Raw genomic sequence first — 22872 nt, forward strand, 5'->3', positions numbered from 1 at the left:
TGCCTTCGTTTTGCCCGACAGATGAAAACATCAGTGTTGGGTGCTAATGCCGGGCTGATTCCTGTCACAATCAGCAAGATGTTTGTCATCCTACTGCCTATTTCCAGTCAACACGGATCAAACTGTTAGCGTTTACTGTATATGTAGGTAGCCAAAGCCCATTTTGTATTACAGTACATTATTGGTAAGTGATGTCTTTGATTTATTTGCCCAGAAATCCAGCTAGTGCTAACTGCCTAGATATTAATTCATATTGGCTGGATTATTTTTCAAGAGTGAATTATTTATGGTCATGTCAAGAGTAAAGTAATGCGTTTTTCTAAATTATTTGGATACATGTGATGTGCGGTTTGAAGAATACATTTGTTCAATGGATGCCTTTTTGTGTATTGTGCGAATGGTGTGTTGTGCATATGTTGTATCTTAGCATATTTTTAGATATATTGTATTTTATTTTATATTATATCGTACAGTGTAGCTGATGCAATACAATTTCCCCACATGGGGCTATCTATCTATATTATATTATAATACTATTTTATTTTCATTTGACTTGTACTACATTTGCTTGTATAGAGAGGTCACTAGTCGATTTATTGCATTTTAATTTAGTTTTAAAAAATGTCATTACAAATTATATTTTAATATTGTTTAATAAATACTATATTAATATAATAAAGTGGAACGTCAGATAAATACTCATTTCACATTTTCTTAGTATTTGGTATTATACAATTGTTAAAAAAATATATACTTATATATTATATGGTCTCTCTCTCTCTCTCTCTCTATATATATATATCTATATCTATATCTATCTATCTATATATATATATATATATATATATATATATATATGTATATATATATATATTAGACCATATAAAATTTGACTCAGCTCTCAGTAAGCTTTTACAGAAGAAGCACTTTCCCCCCTTTTAATATTCATTAAGCTGCTGCATAGATTTTTTTCTGCATAGAAGTTAAGAGGGTGAGCTCTGATCTGTGATTTAGTTTTGTGATAATTTGGGCAATATGATAATGTGTGATAATATGGCGCTATCCTGACATCCGCCTTGCTGTATTGATGAACCCAAATACAGCTTTGATTTCTGTGCCCCATTAAATGTCTCTAAAGGTTAATCACACAATGACCAAATCTACATTTCTCTTTAATCTAAATGTCAACCCTCCTTAGCATTAAATGACATTCTCACTTGGCTGGATTTCTTTTTTGGCATTGGCTTACATGAATGATATTTTGAAATATGATAATTAAACCATGCAATCTTTCACAGGTCTCTAATTTCGAGCGGAAGAAAATGAACGGCTTATCCATCAGTGAGTTGTGCGGCCTTTTCTGTTGTCCGCCCTGTCCGAGCCGGATTGCAGCGAAGCTGGCCTTCCTGCCCCCGGAGCCCACCTACAATCTTCTGCCAGACCTGGAGTCCACCTCACCTGTGACATCTAACCTTGGAGCCTCAGGTTTGCGCTCTCGCTTGGGCGGAGGTGCCGGAGGAGGAAGTGCTGGAGGAGGGGGAGGAACAGCAGGAACAGCAGCACCAGCAGCACCAGCAGGAACAGGAGGAGGAGGTGGTGGTGGTCTGGAAGGCCGGTGGAAGCTGCACCTCACTGAGCGAGCAGAGTTCCAGTACTCCCAGAGGGAGCTGGATGGAACTGAGGTCTTCCTTACACACTCCAGCCGTGGCAACAGAGTGGGATGTATGTACATCCGCTGTGCCCCATCCGCAAGGTGAGGAAGGATCATCTTAGGGTGTTTTCACACTTGGTCCTTTTCAGGGGGTCTGAGCGCGTTTCTCATGATTTTGGCCCATATGTGAACACTCCAAATTATCTCAGACCCCTTCAAAGCGAACCGAGACCATCTCGGGAGGTGGTCTGGGTACGGTTCGATCTCATCATATGGTACGGTTCGCTAAAAACACGCAATCTGAACACAAACCGCTCTGGGCTTACTTGATTTTTTTGTTCGCGATTTCCAGTGTAGTTTGGTCATCAGATGCCTCCGTACAAATCAGCTGTTCATCATGGCTGCTTCTTCTGGCAATTCTCTACAAATTATTTGTTCACAACTTAAGGCCTGTACACACCGGGACGAATATCGCACGCGCTTATCGCCAGCGTTTTTCGTGACGTTTTTCGGCACGTCTTGAGTGTTCACACACAAGCGATTTTCACTGGCGATGCGCCGAGTGAACGTGCACATTCAGTAGATGCGCTCCCGGTACACAAGGTGGTGCTGCGGCACTTACGCTTCTGACACTCGCTTGTCACACAGAAGAAGAGAAGAGACAGTATTTACGTGCTTGCCTATACCACAGATATATTATGTCTATGGCAAAACCATTCACACACTTTTTGCTAACTGGCAAGCAGCATTAGCAGCTCCTCTTCTTCTTTGTCTACTTACTACTTCTTCTTCGTATCAATGTGTGCTCGGCAAGACCGATTTTGTGCTTGAGCGCCACCCAGTCGTGTTTTACTGTCACTTCAGCAGCTCCAGGCACGTGAACAAAAGCGCTGATCTCATTGGTCGGCCAGTTTTTAACGCGCCGCGTCAAAAAAAAAAAACGAACCCGAGGCGTTTTTTTTTAAATGACGCTTTTACGCCTGGCGTTTTACGCGTCGGTGTGAACACTCACATTGGCGCCCATTGTTTAGTCACGAGGCGTTAAAAGTCGGCGATAAACGCGCGCGAAAATCGTCCCGGTGTGAACAGGCCTTTACACTTGTTTATTGCAATTTCAACCGCTTCCGCACTGTCTGAGAAGCTGCGCGCCTTGCCAGTTTAAAATAAAGCACGTGCACTTAAGCGCGTGTACTAAACGGAATCTTTAGCGTCCTATTGCATTTAGTCAAAAACACACAAGTTTCACATAAACAGGTGGTTTTGTTTTAAGTGAATGTAAACATCGGCATTACTAGCCTTTGCAGTTTTCAATTTCCATGTCTTACTTGAATGCTGTTTTAAGGCATACTTTACCTGGAAATTTTAAAGCAGTTTATTTAATTTGCATCTTTTTAAATTATTTTATTGTATTGTTTATTTCTTGTATGCTTATGTTATCATTGCCTTCTGCAATAAAATAAACATGATTCAAGGAAAACAATTCAAAATGTTATTTACAAAGGTCGATGTGTGTTAAAGCTAGTGCAAGAATATGTAGTATTGCAAAAAATATATTTTTTGTGTAAAAAGATAAACAACTCAATTTATTTGTAGCAATGTCATTTACATTTTTTCTAATAATAAATATCTTGGTTACCGAGGCACAAACAATGTAAGTGAATGGGATCAAATGTTGAAGGCCATAGGGTCAGCCATCAAACACTGAACTGGACTAGATCCGTATGAACACAAAGGGGTCTGGGACCCCATTCCTACTAAAGTGAACCAAAAAAAGATCTGAGTCTTCAGGTACAGGGACAGTGTGAACGTGAAGAGAACTGGGTCCTTTTTCACTTGGTTCACCTTATGGTCCACTTAAAGGAGTCTGAGTTTGGTTCTTTTAAAGAGGACCCAAGTGTGAAAACACCCTGTATTTCATCATGATATGGAGGTTGCGATAGTGTTTTCATATATCCGAGTGAAATGGCTTCTCGAACAAGAAAAAATGTAGGGCGGGACTTGATTTTATCCATGTAGAAATTGATTGGATGGTTGTGGTTTGCTATTCCTGTGATCTCATGTGAGTGACAGGTTGCCCCGCCCTCAAGCCAGTAAACACGTCAGTAAAGAGAAGATGTCACTGCAAGAGGGAGGGGGAAGTTATTTTGATTTAAGGATTACGAAAAAAAAAAAAAAGAAACATTACGAGGTCAAAACATTTTGTACGGACTAATTGTTAACAATAATACAGCTCTGGAAAAAAAATTATATTCCACTGCAAAATTAGCAGTATCAATGGATTTACTATTTATATGCATGTTTAAGTAAACTCAACATTTTTGTTTCATTATATAAACTAATGACAACATTTCTTCCAAATTTCAAATAAAAATGATTGTCTTTTAGAGCATTTATTTACAGAAAATTAAAGTCTTTCACATTGCTGTTGGGTGACTTTATGCTTTCCTGGTGCAAACATTCAAGCAGCTTGGCTTTGTTTGATGGCTTCCAACCTTGTGTCCTTCCTCTTGATCACATTCCAGAGGTTTTCAGTGGGTTTCAGGTCTGGAGATTTGGCTGGTCATAACAGGGTCTTGATTTTGTGGTCCTCCATCCACGCTTTGATTGGCCTGGCTTTGTGGCATAGAGCATTGTCCTGCAGGAAAAACAAGTCCTTTGATTTGGGGAACGGAGCAGAAGGAAGCAAGCATTCTTGCAGGATAACCTTGTACGTGGCTTGAGTCATGCATCTTTCACAAAGACAGATCTGCCTGATTCTGGTTTTCTCTGATGAGTCCAGTTTTCAGTTTTGCCCAACTCTCTGTCCTCTAATGGAGAGGCCTTCAACACAGTCTCGTAACCATTGTGAAATTTGGTGGAAGATTGGTCATTTATCTGGGGGTTCTTCAGTAAGACTGGAACTGGGCAGAGCCACGTACAAGGTTATCCTGGAAGATAACATGTTTCCTTCTGCTCTGACAAAGTTCCCCAACTTGATGGTTTTTCCCACAGGACAATGCTCCATGCCACACAACCAGGCCAATAAAGGTGTGGATGGAGGAAACCCGATCAAGACCCGGTCATGGCCAGCCCAATCTCCAGACCTGAACCCCACTGAAAACCTCTGAAATGTGATCAAGAGGAAGGACACAAGGTAGCAAGCCATCAAACAAAGCCAAGCTGCTTGAGTTGTTGTGCCAGAAGTGGCATGAAATCACCCAACGGCAATAGCCGCTTTTCCACCATCAGGCTGAATGGTTCCAGTTGTGTTTCCACTTGAGCCTGGTACGGCATGGCGTGATTACAAATCGTTCTCGGCCCAGAATTCTCGGCACGGTTGTCTATCCATGCTGAATCGTGCTGGTAGAATCGCCACTCAGGATTGGTGTCTTGTCTGTGTCCCGGCTACCAGTTTCTCTGTAGCTGGCTAAGCGTTCTATTTGAGTGACATAAACACACATTCATAATAAAATTAAAATAAATATCTGATCATCCTCCATTCCTTCATAATGCGGTCATTTACATCTCATATCGTCAGTAAACCGTTGTGTAACGGCAACGACTCACACTTTTGTAGTACATTCCAAAAAATGTCCGTTTCAGGCCCACAGTGGCAAATGAAACCGTACCAGCTGGCCCTGAGCGGCACGGAATGGACCTGTTACGCAATGAGAACCGTTCGGCCCAACGGTCGAAAAGCGGCTAATGTGAAAGACTGGTAGAGAACATGACAGCTGTGATTGGAAATCAGGGTTATTCCACCGAAAATTGATTTCTGAACTCCTCTGCAGTTAACATTAGTATTGTGTTGTTTAAAAATGAATAAATAATCTCTAATGGTGATGATACACATGGCAACTTTTTGAGCAATGTTACTTACTAGGCAATGTTGCCGTCAACGGGCAACCAGGTAAGACACAGGGCCCATGACCGATCTAAAGTATCCAGATAGAAATGTGTTGCCCATTCCCAATGGGAAAGTGGCCAAGCAACATTGCTCAAAAAAGTTGCCCCATGTATCATCACCTTTAGTCTTTGCATTATTCAAGGTCTGAAAGCATGGCATCTTGGTTATTTTCACCAGTTGTCATTTTCTGCAAATACATTTTTTTTTATATGCAGAAATAAATTGTATTTATTGCAGATTTTCATGCTGACTTTAAGCTCTATGTATAATGTCAGCATTATATTGCTTTTTATCTCTTCCTCTTAGGCCCTGTTTACACCTGGTATTAAGATGCGTTTTGGTCAATCAGATCAAATATAAGTGTTGACGAGGTCTAAAACGTTTTGAGCATGTCCACTTTCGACCACTTCCAGAGATAGTCGAAAACACATTTGACTGGATTGCTTTCGTAGTGTAGACGCTCATGTGGTCGAATGTGTTCGAACAGCCGCAAAAGTCCACCACCTCTCCGCCTACTGACCTAATGCGTAAACATTATGGGAACATTGTCGGCTGGAGACCAAAGTTTGGTTTGAAGCGGGGCTTAAAAACGGAAAAAAATATCAATCGGTTCACTCCGAGCAGAATCAATATTATAGCGTTTCCGTTTTTGCGTTCCTCAATAAACATTACTGTTCCGAAAACGGTTTGATTAGAAAAAATACCGGTTAATAACGTTATTTTAATTTAGCCTATACTTTAAACAAATATGTATAAATATACTCATTTTTCACTCAATAATAATAATACGCATGGTAATTAAACTTGAATATTTATTTCATAACATTTTTAAAACCACAACAGAAATACATGCATTAATTACAAAGCATAAACAGCGGACCTGTTTTAATGGAGCGTTAGACAATCGAAAGTGGCCTCTTATGCCTAATTCTTTTCAGAAGAGTGATAACATTCTTTGTACATAACTTTTTTTCAACACGACTTGTTTTAAAAATTGCATGAATAAAGAATAAATAAACTGGATAACCATTGCTCTTTTAATGCACCGTCAACTGGTAATTTCAAAGCAAACACTGCGCAACACGTCCTTGCATCACATAATCAAATTCAGTCAGCTAATAAAGCTTGATCATTTAATGCAATATAACATACCATTTAATACAAAGCATCAACCTTCTATATAGAAAACATTGACCTGTCCTGTATTGGCAATCTGAAAGACTATAGGAAAAATGTTTGATAGATGCTAGTAGCCTACTTGGATAGGCTTAAACGTAATCCATAAACTAGCCTAAATCAGTCTATTTGAGCTTAAAGTCCGTACTGCTTATTTAAACATATGAAAAGAATGTCCTCCAATACCTGCACATTCATTGTAGACCTCAGCGGGGAAAGAAATGTACTTGAGGCATGAAAATGCGCGCTCTACACTGACTTGCGTACCGGTAGATTCATAGATGACTGGTGCGCGGGCATTTCACTCACGCTTGATACGTCAACGTCACATGCTGTACTACTCAATTCATGATTGGTCACTGCCAAATTAAAATATTAAAAGAACGATAAAATAACGCTATAAACCGGTTAATGGTCATTTCAAATTAACGTTTCTGTTCAGAACGATTCAAATTGATTTTGATTTCGTTTTTGTTCCTCTTAAAATTTCGTTCGTTTACGGTTTTCGTTTTCGTTCCTTGAACCGGTTCAGAGCCCTGGTTTGAAGACGAAAAACGTACAAAGCACAATGTTCTCTCGCGGATATCAGAGCATAACCGAAAGCTGATACTCTCCGCGTGTTTTTCCGTCGTCTCCGGGCGCGTTCATATGTAAAATGCACGTGTTTATTTTGTCCATTAGATCCAAAGGCCATACATTTACCCTCCCCTTGAAGAAATCAGGAAAGAAGAGATTGAAAATGGACAAAAGAGACTGATTAAAACACCAGGGATAAATGAGTATGTTACCCCTTTTCCACCAGCATGAACCGGGTGCTAGTTCAGAGCTAGTGCTAGTTCCGGTTCGGAGTTGGTTCGACTGAGGGGCCTTCTAAGAACCGATTTGCCTTTCCACGGGCTAGAGAGCCACCACAGAGCCAGGTCTTACGTCACTGTATATGTCTCAGCAACGTTAGCGAGGCAGCGGGAAACACAAACACTCCAGGCTTGTTCGAGATGCGCAGCGCCGACTGATCCGCGTATGACATTAAAGTATCGCAAGAGCGATTCAAAAGCATAAGGGGTCGTATGATCTCGCTGTAAGTTACTTTGATGTCATACTGCGATCGGTCTGCGCATCGCCGATGCATCTCAAACAAGCCTTCCATCAACAATGGTGAACGTTGCGTTACTATTGATGCTCATGCCTTTGCGATCCTACATCGGCATCAAAACACAGTGAATCCAATGCATTCGTGCAGCTCGCCGTAATTTGTATAGACAAAGATTACAATCGAGCAGCTATTAGCTCGATTAGCTGCTATTTCCAAAATGCTGGTCACAAGATTGTGTTCGTCTTGTTGGTCACGCTAACCCCGCCCCCAGCCCTTGACGCAAGCGGTTCTTACTTCTAGACCAGCAATGTTTTGGTGCTACTTAAGAACCACTTTTCCTGGTTCAGAGCTGGTGCTTCGGGTGTCGCAAGACAAAGAACCGATTTAAAACTAGGCTCTGGCTCCGAACCAGCACTTAAACTGCCTGGTGGAACAGGGGCACGTGTCTCCCTCATCTACTTGTGCTCCTATTAAACAAAACGCATCTTAAAGGTGCACTGTGTACATTTTAGCGACATCTAGCGGTGAGGTTGCAAATTGCAACTGCTCACCCCTCCCTTTCGAAGCACATAGAGATGCTACGGTGACCGTAATAGGACAAAGATGTCGTCATCAGAGACCGCAGAAAGTAGCTAGTGCTCAGTAGAGCAGTTTGTCCATTTAGGGCTACTGTAGAAACATGGTGGCGCAAAATGGCGACTTCACTGTAAGGGGACCCGCAGTGTATCTAGAAATGGCTTTCTAATAGGGGTGTAACAGTACACGTATTCGTACCGAACCGTTTCGGTACAGGGCTCTCGGTTCTGTGCACTTGTGTACCGAACGGTTCCGAATGCAATATTTAACAGTTAACAGTCGGCTTGTTTTAAGCGTGGAAAACACTTCAATCCTAGTTCCCACTCGAACATATTAAGCATTCAGTCCATTTCATCACGAAATTCAAACGATAAATGCCGTTTTGATGCTCTTTAAAGGTCCTGTTCTTCGTGATCCCATTTTTCAAACTTTAGTTAGTGTGTAATGTTGCTGTTAGAGAATAAATAATACCTGTACAATTATAAAGCTCAAAGTTCAATGTCAAGCAAGATATTTTATTTAACAGAAGTTCCCTTTCAAAGCCTACAGCGAACGGCCGGTTTGGACTACATCCTGGTACATCCTGCTTTAATTACGTCAGTAGAACAGTTTGTTGACTAACCTCCGCCCACAAGAATATGCGAAAAAGGGGGCGTGGTCTTGTTGCTCCCTCGTGGAGAAGAGGAAGTGTTGCGTTCGGTTCGGTTCGGTTGCGTTTGTCGCCATGTCATTCAGACGCTGTTATTTTCATCCCGGAGTCAAATCACCTTTGTTTGGCCTTCAGGGGCTGTAGTTTGAGCACGTTCATCTCCCTGTTATGGTAAGAGGCGTGACCTTCCCGGGCAACTTGCGCTAAGCTGCTGCTGAATCACAACACAGGAACCGCTGGCACAATCAGAACTCGTTACGTATTTCTGAAGGAGGGACTTCATAGAACGAGGAAATTCTCAGGCCGTTTTGAGGACAGTGAAAACAGCGGTATACAGATAAGAAAATTGTGTGAAATATACTGTGTTTTTTTACACATGAAACATGAACACATGTTATATTGCGCACTGTAAACACAATCAAAGCTTGAAAAAAACACGAAAAACGGGACCTTTAATGTGACGACTGATCACTGTATAGATGCATCAATTCAAGCGGCGCGCGCGCAAGTGAGTGAACGCGATCATCTCTTCCAGAAGAATAAACATGAATTAATATCTTAAGAAATGTTGAGGATAACACTTACTGAAACGTATCATATGTCGTGTAAGTTAATCGCTCAATCAGTGTTTCAATCGCGGAAAGACGTCAAACAGATTGTAAACAATATCACGCAGCATCATTTACCTCAGAGTCAGAAGTCATTCAGTGTCCACAGCTTTTAATTCACTAGAGAAATCAACTCTTTCATGAAATATATGCACTATATTAGCCTATATATACTAAGATTATATTTCAACAACGAATTGGAGAAAAAACAATTTTATAATTAGATTTAGGAGTTAATGCAAAAACGGACTTATGTGAAGTTTACATGTTTGCACACAATGTGTAATTTGAGTGTTGATTATTATATCTAAACATGAATATCAGCTGAATATAGGCTCATAGTTTGGGCTCTGTTGTTAACCTTTAATATTATAGTAATAATGTGCAAGTAAGGGCTCCCTATATAGTTTACAGCATTATCTTTAAGAAACGTTTAGTTATAATTTAATTCATTTAAGGACAGACCATTTTTTTCAGTAAACCACTGTTTAATATAAAAAAAAAGCAATTTTTTAAAACTGCTGTACTGAACCCGTACCGAACCGTGACTTCAAAACCGAGGTACGTACCGAACCGTCAGTTTTGTGTACCGTTACACCCCTACTTTCTAAGGTAATAAAAACATTACGCTTCATTATGTAAGGTCTTTATACACCACTGAAAACATAGTTATGTATATTATTTTGCATTTCTGTAAATAGATCCTCATAAATATTACACACTGCACCTTTAATACCAAGTGTAAACAGGACCTTAATCAAGAAATGTAGTTCTTTTACAATGCCCTGATTTAAAGCCAATCCCTCTGTTCTGTGCTCTATAGGTACACTGTGCTCTTTTCTCACGGTAACGCTGTGGATCTCGGTCAGATGAGCAGCTTCTACATCGGTCTGGGTACTCGTATCAACTGCAACATCTTCTCTTATGACTACTCTGGTTATGGGGTCAGCACAGGGAAACCCTCTGAGAAGAATCTGTATGCAGACATAGACGCTGCGTGGCATGCTTTGCGCTCAAGGTATGTCAGAATCCCACTGGTACAATATTGAAATTCAGGTCTGTTTTTTTTTGTATGCATTTCATTTGTGAAATCACTTCTGTGCTCTCTCAGGTATGGCATCAGCCCTGAGAATATAATCCTTTACGGGCAGAGCATTGGCACCGTGCCCACCGTGGACCTGGCATCCCGTTATGAATGTGCTGCCGTGGTACTTCACTCACCCCTCACCTCAGGGATGAGGGTGGCTTTCCCTGACACCAAGAAGACGTACTGCTTTGACGCCTTCCCAAAGTCAGTGAACACTAAACGACAGGTTCACAGTATTTTTAAAGGGGTCCTATTATGCTTTTTGACGTTTAACTTTCATTAGTGTGTACCGGGCTGTAGCCAGCTATAAGGTCTCTGAGGTCTGCCACGTGTTAATTTTTTTTCATATTCAAAAATAAAATTAAGTTCTCTGAATGACTAATTAGCAGTTTAAAACTCCTGCTTTGAGTGTCTGCATGGATAATTCAGCCTGCACTTAAATCAAAAGTAATCAAAAAACAGTAATCAAAAAAGCCCATAGACAGCACTCGCATACTGTAAAAAACGTAAATCAATGCTATCAAAAACAATAGCGTAATAACATCTAGTATACAGATCTGTAGAAGATACCGCCACCTACTGCATGACAACTGCGTGACCGCTAGGGCTGCAACGACGCATCAACGTCATCACTGACGTCTACTACGAAAATACGTTGAAATGCGTCGATGCGTCGGCGTCACATTATTTACGTTCTAGAATAGAAAAGATCTAGAATAATGGCGGCTTCTGCTCCTGGGTGTAGTGAAAATTATCATTTATCATATAAAGCCAGACCGCGACATTCAAAAGTGTGGGAGTACTTTAAACAGAAGCCGAATAAAACTGGGCTGTGTTCGCTCTGTAATGCCGGTGTCCTGACATTTCATCCTACCCGTCAGATTATCCTACCAAGGCTTACTGCGCATGCCCACATCAATATTTTTTATTTTTATTTTTTATATTTACATTTTAAGGGTAGGTTTAGGGTAGGGATAGGGGTAAGTGTGGATATTAATGGATATTAATAAAGCAAATCACATTAATATGATTCTTGTAGCACAATCTGATAGGTAGCATTTTACATCCATATTTAATATTTATTTATTTAAAATATTTACATAGTTTTAAGGGTAGGTTCAGGGTAGGGGTAGGTATGGATATTAATAAAGCCTCAAATCAGATGAATATGATGTTGGTAGCACAATCTGATAGGCAGCATTTTTTGCTGTCGAATTGTGCTACCTACTGTTTTAATGGGAGGTAGCAAAATCTGACAAGGTAGGACAAATCGACAGAACACCGGTTTCACACTGCACGTGGTGGCAGAGCAGGAGCTGTGCGCGTTGAGAGCGGGAGCCGCACGCGCCCGTTGGGCTTTCGCACTGCCAGTGTTCGTCTCGCGCAGCTGAACCGTGGCGCGTGTATTGCAAATACAGACAAATATTGTCCATTCGGTCACATTTTCCAGTGTTCTTCTCCGACACCAGTATGTCTCGTGCTTTGATTTATTATGGGCAGCATATATCTGCTGCAAAAACTGCAAATGCTTATCCCCTCTGTCCCAAACACATATGCATAATAACATGCTGTATATAGGTAGTTTACATGATTAAAGTAACATTAAAGTTAAGATATGCCTCTAGTTTTAATCATTTAAATGTGTCTTTGAAGTTTGGGGAAAAACTTCTGGCAGCTTTAGTCATTGTTTATGCACATGTATCTTCAAAATAGACGACTAGTTATACATTAACACTATGCTGAAAGCTCCTGTATGTGAACCTTTTGCAGATAAATACAAGTGCATTTTCGTTTACTATTGACACAAATAAATAAGTAAATCATACTCAACTATTATAGTAAACAACATTTCTTAATTAGGCCTACTCTGTATACATCTTATGATGAATAGTAGCCTATCATTAGTTATACATAATGTTTAAAATGCTTCTTGTGTTCATATATTTCATTATAAAATGGCATACTAAGTACACTACCCTTCCTGAAATACAATTAATATTGTCATCATTCATTGATTTCATGTTAAAATAATATACCAAATTCCAGAGGTGGACAGTAACTAAGTACATTTACTTGAGTACTGTACTTAAGTACACTTTTTGAGTATCTGTACTTTCCTTGAGTAGTATTTTTTCTGGAAACGTATGACTTTTACTTCACTACATTTGAAAGACAAATATCGTACTTTTTACTCCACTACATTTCTATCAAGGCCCTCGAAGTAGAAAGTCGTAGCTGCTTTGAAAGTCAGTGGATGATTCGTTTTTTTTTGTTTTTTTTTGCAGACAGCCTATCAGTAATCACTCTTGTAGGATCACATGAAGTTCAATGATTTCCAAGTATTTTTTGAACACTAATCAATTGATGGCAAAATAGAAGGCGGCAGTTCCCAGACTCAGTGCGCGCAACCATGGTCATACTTAAAAGTTAAAATTCAGAAGAGTAGACATGGATCAGTCTGAAAAAGTGCGACGACATGAAAGTGCACACAGAAAGCTGCCTCTCAGACGCCAGACCACAAGTACTGAGTTTTAGTTCTACTAATTCTACTAAAATCTTATTATAGACTAAAACTAAAACAATTCAGATGCCTAAAATTTTATAGTCAAAAGACTATGACTAAAACTAAATCAAAATTTGCCGTCAAAATTAACATTGGTATGAAATATGGTTGGTCAAATGATTTTTATAGATTTACCCGCCAAGTTGCCATAGCCTTGTGGATACAGCGCTAACGGTAATGTTCGACAATTATGTTAGTTAGCATGCAAAAACGTAGTTGGGTTACTAATGTTAAATGAAGTCCTTTCAGAAATGTTTTTTACATAATCCTATCAAATAAACACAATGTAGAAACCTTTCTTTTCTAGTATGATTTTGACTTTGATAAGAGCTTTAACTTTTAAACAAGTATTTAAATGAGTTCAAGGTATGCTAGCATGTCAGATGGAGCATGACTGGCTTAAACCACCATGATGGAACAGCGTGCAATGCATTCATACAACAATGCAACAATAATAAAATAATGCGTTTACTTTTACTTTTGATACTTAAGTACTTTTAAAAGCAAGTACTTCTGTACTTTTACTTAAGTAAAAATCTATCTTTACAACTTTCACTTGTAATGGAGTAATATTTAACCAATAGTACTTTTACTTTTACTCAAGTAATGGAGTTGTGTACTTTGTCCACCTCTGCCAAATTCACTACCCTCTTTGAAATACAATAATCTGTAAAAAAAGAATCATCAGATGAATCTGGAAAAATAACCGTTAGATTAGTCGACTAATCGGGAAAAAAAAAATCTCTAGATTAGTCGACAGAAAAAATAATCGTTAGTTGCAGCTCTAGTGATAGCTGACATAAAATGTCAGTGTTCACACCAAACGCGAATAGAGCGCCAAAATCGCGTCTACCGCGTCTAGTTGGACATTTTGAATCCATTCGCGTGTCCACAGCGAATTGGACGCGTGTATAAATCGTTTGAAGCAAAATAGACGCGCGTTCAAGGCGCTCCAGGAGAAATATTTCATAAAACACCACTCTGCCTCTTTGCATTTTCATCAAAAATATATATATAAAATAGCCACACAAATGTGGTCCAGGCAACTCCTACATTATCTTCACTGCATGTATATTTAAATATCCTTAAAAAATAAAGTTATGAAACTTCTCTTTGCCCTCAGTCAAAACGATTTGGCAGACAGCAAATTATAGACTCATGACACCAAAGATCGCCCGTTAGATCTACACAAGACGAACCACTACAGGACATCAGAGCCAGCGGCAAACGTCAGAAGGACAGTCCGAGGAAAGGCTGCTCTCGCCGGGGTTAATGAACGCTGAGTGCCCGGTGATCGCCTGGATCTTACAACTCCAAAAACGCAAGATTATAATTTTTTTAAATAGGCGCTCTCTTTATAATTGATTTGAGCTTTAAACAACTACATTCTCACCTGAAAAAATCTTAACCTCATTTTGTTACACAATAGTAGTATTTTTAAATTATGCAGGGTTTCTCATCACGTCACTTTACCACATGACAGCAGCAAGCAGGCTCCTGATTGGTTAACGCGGCGCGAATTGACGGCAAAGTTCAAATTTTTGAACTGGACGCGCGAATGAGGTGGAATCGCGCCGCAGGACCTCCAGACGCGCGTCAACGCACCTTTCCATTGACTTAACATTGAAATTACTCGCTCCTGACGCTCTATTCGTGTTTGGTTTGAATGCAGTATTAGGATAGCTGATACCGATCAGTTAAAAAAATATTTAAAGGGCCACTAAAGTGCCTTGAAACGCGCAGCATTATTCAATATGTTGACATAATTTCCACTGAAACAGGAAGACCGGGTGGGACAACAAACAGTCCCTCCTGTTTTTTTTAAATAGCCAATAGCGTTTAGTTTATATCACAGCTCGGCCAGAACCATTGAGCTCTTGACTAGGTAAACCCAGCCTGATCTGCCGGCGATTTGATTTCGCCCTGCAACTCAGTCTGGAAACCTGTACATTAATTTCTACTGCTTCTGTTAAACTTTTGCGGGAACCAATCACAGACTGGCTTATCCACCTGGGGTACTATTGGTAGGTTTAACACGATGACGGATAGAGAAGCGATGGGTCATTGCCCGTTGATCACGCCTCTTGTGGTCTGATAGTTTGAAGGACTATCCAATTGTGTACGGAGTCATTTGAATTATGCTCGTTGATCATGCCTCGTGTGCAGTAGAAAATACATAGATTCAAGATTCAAGAGATTCAAGATTCAAGAGTTTTATTTGTCACATACACAGTTATATACACAATATACAACTGGCAGTGAAATGTAAACAGGTCCGCTCCATGGACAGTGCAAATAACAGTTACAAGAAATTAAAATAGAAATAGAATAAAATTAGAATAAAAAGTATTAACATAAGTAGAATTATAAATAAATCAAGTAAAAGATAAAAATAGGAAATAAGATAAAAATAAAAATATAAAAATAAAAATATAAAAATATAAAAAAATAAGTGGATATGATAAGTGAGATAAACTGTAGACTTAGAAATAAGTGGTTAACATAAATATATATATATGTATATATAAAGAAGTATAATGTGCAAGGTTTATTACAGGTTGTTACGCAGTAACAATAGGAAAGTAAAGTGCAGTGCAATGGCAGTATGTGGATGTTAATGTATAAACTGGATGTTTATGCGTGTGCGGGGTGAAGTGAAGTCACGTGACTGAGTTCAGGAGTCTGATGGCCTGGGGGAAGAAACTCCTCCTGAGTCTTTCAGTCTTTGCCATCAGGCTACGGAAGCGCTTACCAGATGGCAGCAGGGTGAAGTGAGAGTTTGCAGGGTGATTAATGTCTCTGATGATTTTAGTAGCTCTACCTCTGCAGCGTTTGGTGTAGATGTCCTGCAGAGACGGGAGAGCTGAGCCTGAGATGCGCTCGGATAAGCGCACCACTCTTTGCAGGGCTTTGCCATCGTGACTGGTGCTGTTCCCGTACCACGCTGTGATGCACTGAGTCAGGACACTTTCTATCGCCCCTCGATAGAAAGTTTTCAGGATGGCTGGTGAAACCCTGAATTTCCTCAGCTGGCGCAGGTGGTACAGTCTTTGCCTGGCTTTTTTCACCTGTGTCTGGATGTGTGTAGTCCAGGTCAGATCCTCGGAGATGTTCACACCCAGGTATTTGAAGCTGCTCACTCTCTCTACCGGTGTCCCGCTGATCATGAGAGGGGAGTATGACCGATGCTGTCTCTTCCTGAAGTCCACAATCAGTTCTTTGGTCTTGTTAACATTCAGAGAGAGACAGTTGTCCTGGCACCATGATGTCAGTTGCTCCACTTCGTCCAAGTATGCCGTCTCATTGTTGTTGGAGATGAGACCCAGGACAACAGTATCATCAGCAAACTTGATGATCGAGGTGGAGCTGTGTGTGGACAAACAGTCATGGGTGTAGAGAGAGTAGAGCAGGGGACTCAGCACACAGCCCTGTGGAGCTCCAACACTCAGGGTGATGGAGGTCACCCTGAGACTTAGCAGACTCCGCAGACCAATGTTCAATCTTAAATTGAGCTTGGTCTGGTGATAGCCAGACAAATTGAGCTCTGTAAAGCTGCAGTTTCCTTCTAATCTCCTCCATTATTGCTTTAAAATGCAGCTTTCTGTGCAGAATTCTGCCTTTTCTGGTCCATGCCGACTAGCATATATGATCCGCTCTGTGCTATCGTGTCTGGACTGGAGCAGACTGTGCACGCCCTGCGGTGGTTCTTGTGATGCTAACATGAAACCATTCGCCCCAACTTCATTCGCCCTAACAATGGAAAGCATATTTACATTCTAAATTGTTACATATCCCCTATATTAGTGCGTATGCGCCATTCACCATGTAGAAAATAGTAAATGTGTGAAAAAGTGACCGCTTTTAGCCGCAGCTTCAATGTCTATTTATAATGATGAGAAGCTGAAGTGCAGAGTGATGTCATCAAAATCATTGGCGGAAGTGAGAGACTGTGGCTGAATCGCCCCCGAAACCCCTAGTGCACTAATATAGTTCACTTATGAAAACGAAAGAGTGAATTCAGACAGCCGTTGTGTGTTCATCGACTGTACACTCGTTATTGATAGAATGAGTGCACTCAATAATGTCTACTATGATGGGCAAAGAGGTTCTGACAAAATGCATTAGAAGTATTTCTTTTTTTAAAAAAAGCCTAAATTTAAAGACCAGGAAGACAAAGGACAAAAAGGAGGACAAAGAGGAGCACAACAGGGAGGAAGAGGAGGAGGATAGAGATTGGAAAGAGACAGATCTTTTAAAGTTTCTTTGTAGTTTTTATTGGACAATTCTTAACACTCAGCCCCATACCTTGCTTATTTTTAAACCCTGGTTACGGCCATTAGTGTGTAATTGTAGTCTTGAGTTTTCTTCCTGGAAATAAAGCGTCACAATATTCCTGATTTAAATAATTCTAAATACCCAAGGCATACGCAAAAAAGGGCGAGGCCTGGTTGAGTTGCGTTGCGTTAGTGTGTTGAAACGCGCACTTCTGGTTAATTTCTGAAACGGGCTAGAAACGGTTGACCAATCAGAGCACAGTGTGCTTTTTGGAAGGAGGGGCTTCATAGAGACAGGCACTAGACAGAGCGTTACTGACAGACTGGCAAGAGAGGTGCTTCAATAATGTATAATATGTGAAAAATAATGGAATTTTTGTAAAATAAAGCATAACCTATTCTAGTAGACCCCAAAATAATAAATCATAATGGGTCCCCTTTTAAGCAATAGGCCCTCATGGTCATCATGCAGTAATATTGAACTTAATTGATGCGCAGGTTTGATGTTGTTGGTGAGATTTATGTCATTTATTTCTTAAAAAATGCTGTCTTCAAACATGTCTCACGACCCAATAAGATATAAGAATGTAAGTCTCCATTTATGCAAGGACTGTACCTGTGATTATCCTTCTGCTAGTATGGATGGTGCATCTTTGACGTCACAGCTTATAGAGAGGGACAAATAGCAATACCTTTCACTTGTGGTAAAACACCTATCATAATATATAAAAAAATAATTACAATAGACTGTTTATAGTTATTTTATGTCCTTGAAGGTTGAACGCTCCAATGCCCTTAAAGTATAATTGCATAAGGACTGTTATGTTCTTCCAAATGTCCATTTATGGTAAGTTCCACAGAAATAAATAAGTCATGCTGTTTTGGGACTGCGTTGGGTAGAGTAAATGGTGGCATGATTTTCATCTCTGGGTGGACTGTTCTTTTAATGGCCTTTTGTTGTCTTTTTCTGTTCTCTCAGCATTGAGAAGGTGTCTAAAATCACATCTCCAGTGCTGATCATCCATGGGACGGAGGATGAAGTGATTGATTTCTCTCATGGTCTGGCCCTGTTTGAGCGCTGCCCGAAGGCCGTGGAGCCACTGTGGGTCGAAGGAGCCGGGCACAACGACATCGAGCTGTACAGCCAGTACCTGGAACGCCTGCGCCGGTTCATCAGCCAGGAAGTGGCTGCGCAGTAAACGCACCCTTCGACATCAAGAGAGGCAGATCTTTCAGGCCTGTGCTCGCATCCATAAATGGTCGACATGTATGGAAAGCAAACAAACAGAATTCAGTTCTGGAGGGTTTGTTTTTCTATAAACTGCAGTCTCTTTCTTTCTATCAGCCTGGAGCTGAGTTTTCTACTGAGAAGACATCTCGACTTCACACTGAAAAGATCAGAATGTGTGAGCGTCGGTCTCAGGAAGGACCTCGGGACATCTGAGGCACTCGCTCGCAGTTGATTTGGCTTGTGATTTTTGTGACTAGGACAAATGAAATGTCATTTGAACAGAACTAATATCTCTTTATGAAGCTCTTATCTTGTGGTTGTTTATGTACTTTCCCTTTTGTTAGGTCTCGTGGGTAGGCAGATGACCAGTCTGTTTTAAAATACAGCATCACCACCTTTTCAGACAAGAACTCTCTGCTGGACAGATTCTGTGTGTGTTTGTACTTGTACAACTATCTCTGTGAGGACCGGTTTGAGTTTTAGACCATTGGAGTGACAACAAAGAGAGTAAAGTGAGGATATTTCGGGCCGTTCCTCACTTTCTGAGACTCCTTTAAAGACCTGTGTTATGGTCAAGACTTGGTTTTAGGGATAATGTTATAATTGGGTTCAGGTTAGGCACTTGTGATGATGTGATGGCTAGGGTAAGGAGCTAGAGAGTGCATTTTGTCAATGAATGTCCTCACAAAGAGAGATGTACAAGAATGTGCGTGTGTGTGTGTGTTCTCAACCTTTTTTAGACCATCTGCTGTGTGTGTGAATGTGTTTTCATTGAAACCTTCTGGCCCTGTTTTGCATTTCAGTCGATTGGATCACAAGTGGATGACGCTAAATACAAGTGTAAATGGGGTCTAAAACGTTTCGAACGTGTCCATTTTCGAATACTTTCAGAGGTAGTCGAAAACGCATTTGACTGGATTGCTTTCGTAGAAGTCTCAGTCTCAGACTGACCGTAGGCTGAACGTCTGTTGCATATGGCACACTTATCTGGAAACGCTTCAGAAGTTTCGAAGTCGTCATCTGATTGCTTCTACAGGATGTCGGCGAGACGTGTGTGTTGCGTTCTTTAACGGTCCGCCTAGAAACAAATGCTGTGACGGCAAACTCCCTCGTAGAAGAATAACGCCGTCGTGTTTACAACTGTGACATTAAGCGCTTACCAGGATCAACTAAACGCGGGATTTTCAAAACTATGTAAAGTTCGCGGCTCCATTGTTGAACAACTTGAACAACGTTTGTGAATGAGTGATTTATAGATGCACGCCGGTCTGTTATTGCAGGGACATCGACTTTACATTTCCACGCCCCTAAATATGACGAGGAACAAAACGGTGATTGGTTGCATTACATGTCAGTCAAATGTTCTCTTGAGCAGTCCTAGACCAATGAAAGCTGCGATAGAATCTAGACCAGGGGTTTCCAAACTGGGGTCCGGGGACCCACAGGGGTCCTCCAGAAGGTTTTTAAGGGGTCCCCAGAACACTTCAGAGAATAAAAAGACGAAGCAAAAAATGTATAAAGTCTAACGAACATTCTACCCGTTACATTCTAAATGTTTCTCTCCTTTCTTGCCGTAAACATACTTTCCAGAATTGTATATGTTTGCTTTGTATCTTTCTAGTGAGTTTTTCTCACTATAGTCCACTTTATCTTGCTCACTGGTGTTGTAAGGCAGTATTCTTAATGCAGCACGTAAGCTGCACATACATTTATTGTGAAAGTTGCTTATAAAAATAAGTTTTAATTTAAAAAATGTCTTCTTCGGGTTTATACATACAGCCAGTGTGTTTGGAAGCAATATGTTGTATTTATAATGTCACACTTACTATTTATCTCTGTTTTTTCATATAGATATATATAGATGGATTTTAGGAAGGGGGTCCCTCATACAAGGTTAATCATATTTGGGTGTCCATGCCATGATAAAGTTTGAAAACCCCTTGTCTAGACCTTCTGCCGTCAGTTTGAAGGTCTGGCTACGCGAGACTACTTTCATAGTGTAAACGCTCATGTGATCGAATGTGTTCGAACAGCCAAAAAAGACCACCTACTGACCTAATGCATAAACATTAGGGAAGCGCATAAAAATTGTGGGAAGCGCGCTAACCAGACGGGATTTAAACTTTTTCGGCATTAAGACCCAAGTTTGTTTTGAAGATGAAAAAACGTATCAAGCACAATGTTCTTGCACCATTCCTGATTTCTAACACGCACTCACAGCTTTTGGCTATCAGAGCAGAATGAAAAGCTGACGCTCTCTATGCTTTTCCATCGTCTTTAGTGCGTTCGTATGTAAATTGTGCGAGCTAATTTTGTCCATTAGATCGGAAGATATGAAAAATCCCATACATATACCTGCCCATCGACCCTCCCCTCTAAGAAATCAGGACAGAAGTTGTTGAAAATGGACAAAAGGGTATGTGTTTACCTCGTCTACTTGTGATCTGATCGACCAAAACGCTTCTTAATACTAGGTGTAAACAGAGCCTCTGATGAACTTGAACGTCTAGAGATATACACTACCAGTCAAAAGTTTGGACAGTGAGTTTGTTTGTCATGATTTTAAAAACGTTTTGTTCTGAAGGCTTCGATGCTTGAAATGTAGCCTGACAAGCCAGACCCACATCAAGATGTTGGGTCTGGGAACACACCATTGGCAGGGCTCAATCTGAGGGGCGGGATAAACGGTTGTCTTTCAAATCCCCTCTGCACGCAATAGGATAGCGCTACAACCAACCAGAGCAACGAAGAAGGTGAAGCGGAGCTAGTTGATGGATTAAACTATGGCCGTATCCAGTCGGCAAAACTCCAAACACATCTTCCTTTCTTAAGAATGACTTCAGTCCCGTTCTTTGTTCTTTTCTCAAAGAAAAGCTTAACTCCAAGTCTTCCAGAGTCGCAGGCGATTCAAAGCCGATTCGAAAAGACCGCTGTTCGCCAGCTTCTTTGTTTACGAGTAGCACACCGAACCGTTGCAACTCTGCCGTCATTATGTTAAGACCGCCCACCCACTCTATTCACGATGTGATTGGCCTGACCAGAGTTGGGTTTTTTCCAGCTCGCAAGCCAACGGAGAGTTGCTAGACTACCCTGGCTGCAAATTAGATTTGCTGCCGCTAGGGTGCGTCTAGTTTTCTAGGCTACTTGAAATTAGATTTTATTAGACAAATATAAACTGTGCACGTTTCTTTACAACGCTAAAATCTTAATGTTCTTTTTTTTAATGGAGGTGTCAGACCAGATAGTGATGTGTCCAGCATGCATGCAAACTCCTTCAATAGTGTTTAAAAACCGTCCTAGGATGCTCCTTATGAAGTTGGTTGATGAATATCCAGAGTCCAGAGCTGGAATCTAGACAAAGAAGCAGCTTTTTGATTACACTTTTTTTTTTTTTTTTTTGTGGTTATTATATATTTTGTCACTTTCTATACATACACTAAATCTGTCCAGACCTTTGACTGACTAGTAGTGTTTGTCTCTACAGGTTTCGTTTTATCAAGAGTCTTCTGGGTTTTTTTTGTTGGTTTTTTTTGGTCCATTTGATTCCCTATGATTATAAAAAGGAGTCCCAACACTGTTTTCAAGGATGTGACATATGGACATACACTGCCTTTCAAAAGTTTGGGATCAGTAAGATTTAAATATTAATTAATACTTTTTTCAGCAAGTATGCTTTAAAGGAACACACCGACTAGCTTATTCACCGTATCCCTAAGAGTTAGATAAGTCCACGCATACACTCTAAAAAAAAAGGCTCGTAATCATAGGGGAACCTTTTTTAGTGCTATATAGCACCAATTTTGGTGCTTCAGTGGTTCTTCAGAGGTGCTATATAGCACCTTAGTCAAAGAACCGGTGAAGAACCTCTGAAGAACCGCTGAAGAACCACTGAAGAACCGCTGAAGCACCAAAATTGGTGCTATATAGCACTAAAAAAGGTTCCCCTATGATTACGAGCCAAGAACCATTTTTGGTGCAATATAGAACCTTTTTTTTTTTAGAGTGTACCATTCTCATTTCCGTGCGTGCCATAACTCTGTCTGACGCACCCACCGCTAGCCTAGCTTAGCATTCCTGC

General features: G+C 40.5%; 1 protein-coding gene across 1 annotated transcript; it reads left to right on the forward strand.

Moving 5' to 3' along the window:
* Positions 1 to 7: 7 nt before the first annotated feature.
* abhd17aa (abhydrolase domain containing 17A, depalmitoylase a) lies at positions 8 to 20284 on the forward strand. The gene is made up of 5 exons (XM_079820225.1): positions 8 to 184; positions 1299 to 1753; positions 10463 to 10657; positions 10751 to 10930; positions 18543 to 20284. The coding sequence occupies exons 2-5, from the start codon at positions 1323 to 1325 to the stop codon at positions 18760 to 18762; spliced, it is 1026 nt and encodes a 341-aa protein (XP_079676351.1). The 5' UTR covers positions 8 to 184; positions 1299 to 1322; the 3' UTR covers positions 18763 to 20284.
* The last annotated feature ends 2588 nt before the right edge of the window (positions 20285 to 22872 follow it).

This window comes from Gobio gobio (genome assembly GCF_949357685.1).
Source record: "Gobio gobio genome assembly, chromosome: 6".
In the NCBI taxonomy this organism is placed as follows: Eukaryota; Metazoa; Chordata; class Actinopteri; order Cypriniformes; family Gobionidae; genus Gobio; species Gobio gobio.

Excerpts from the sequence above, each read along its gene's own strand:
- abhd17aa (XM_079820225.1), top strand. The coding sequence starts at position 1,323 with ATGAACGGCTTATCCATCAGTGAGTTGTGCGGCCTTTTCTGTTGTCCG. Across the intron at positions 1,754-10,462 it reads CGCTGTGCCCCATCCGCAAG|GTACACTGTGCTCTTTTCTC; the intron begins GTGAGGAAGGAT and ends TGTGCTCTATAG. Across the intron at positions 10,658-10,750 it reads TGGCATGCTTTGCGCTCAAG|GTATGGCATCAGCCCTGAGA; the intron begins GTATGTCAGAAT and ends GTGCTCTCTCAG.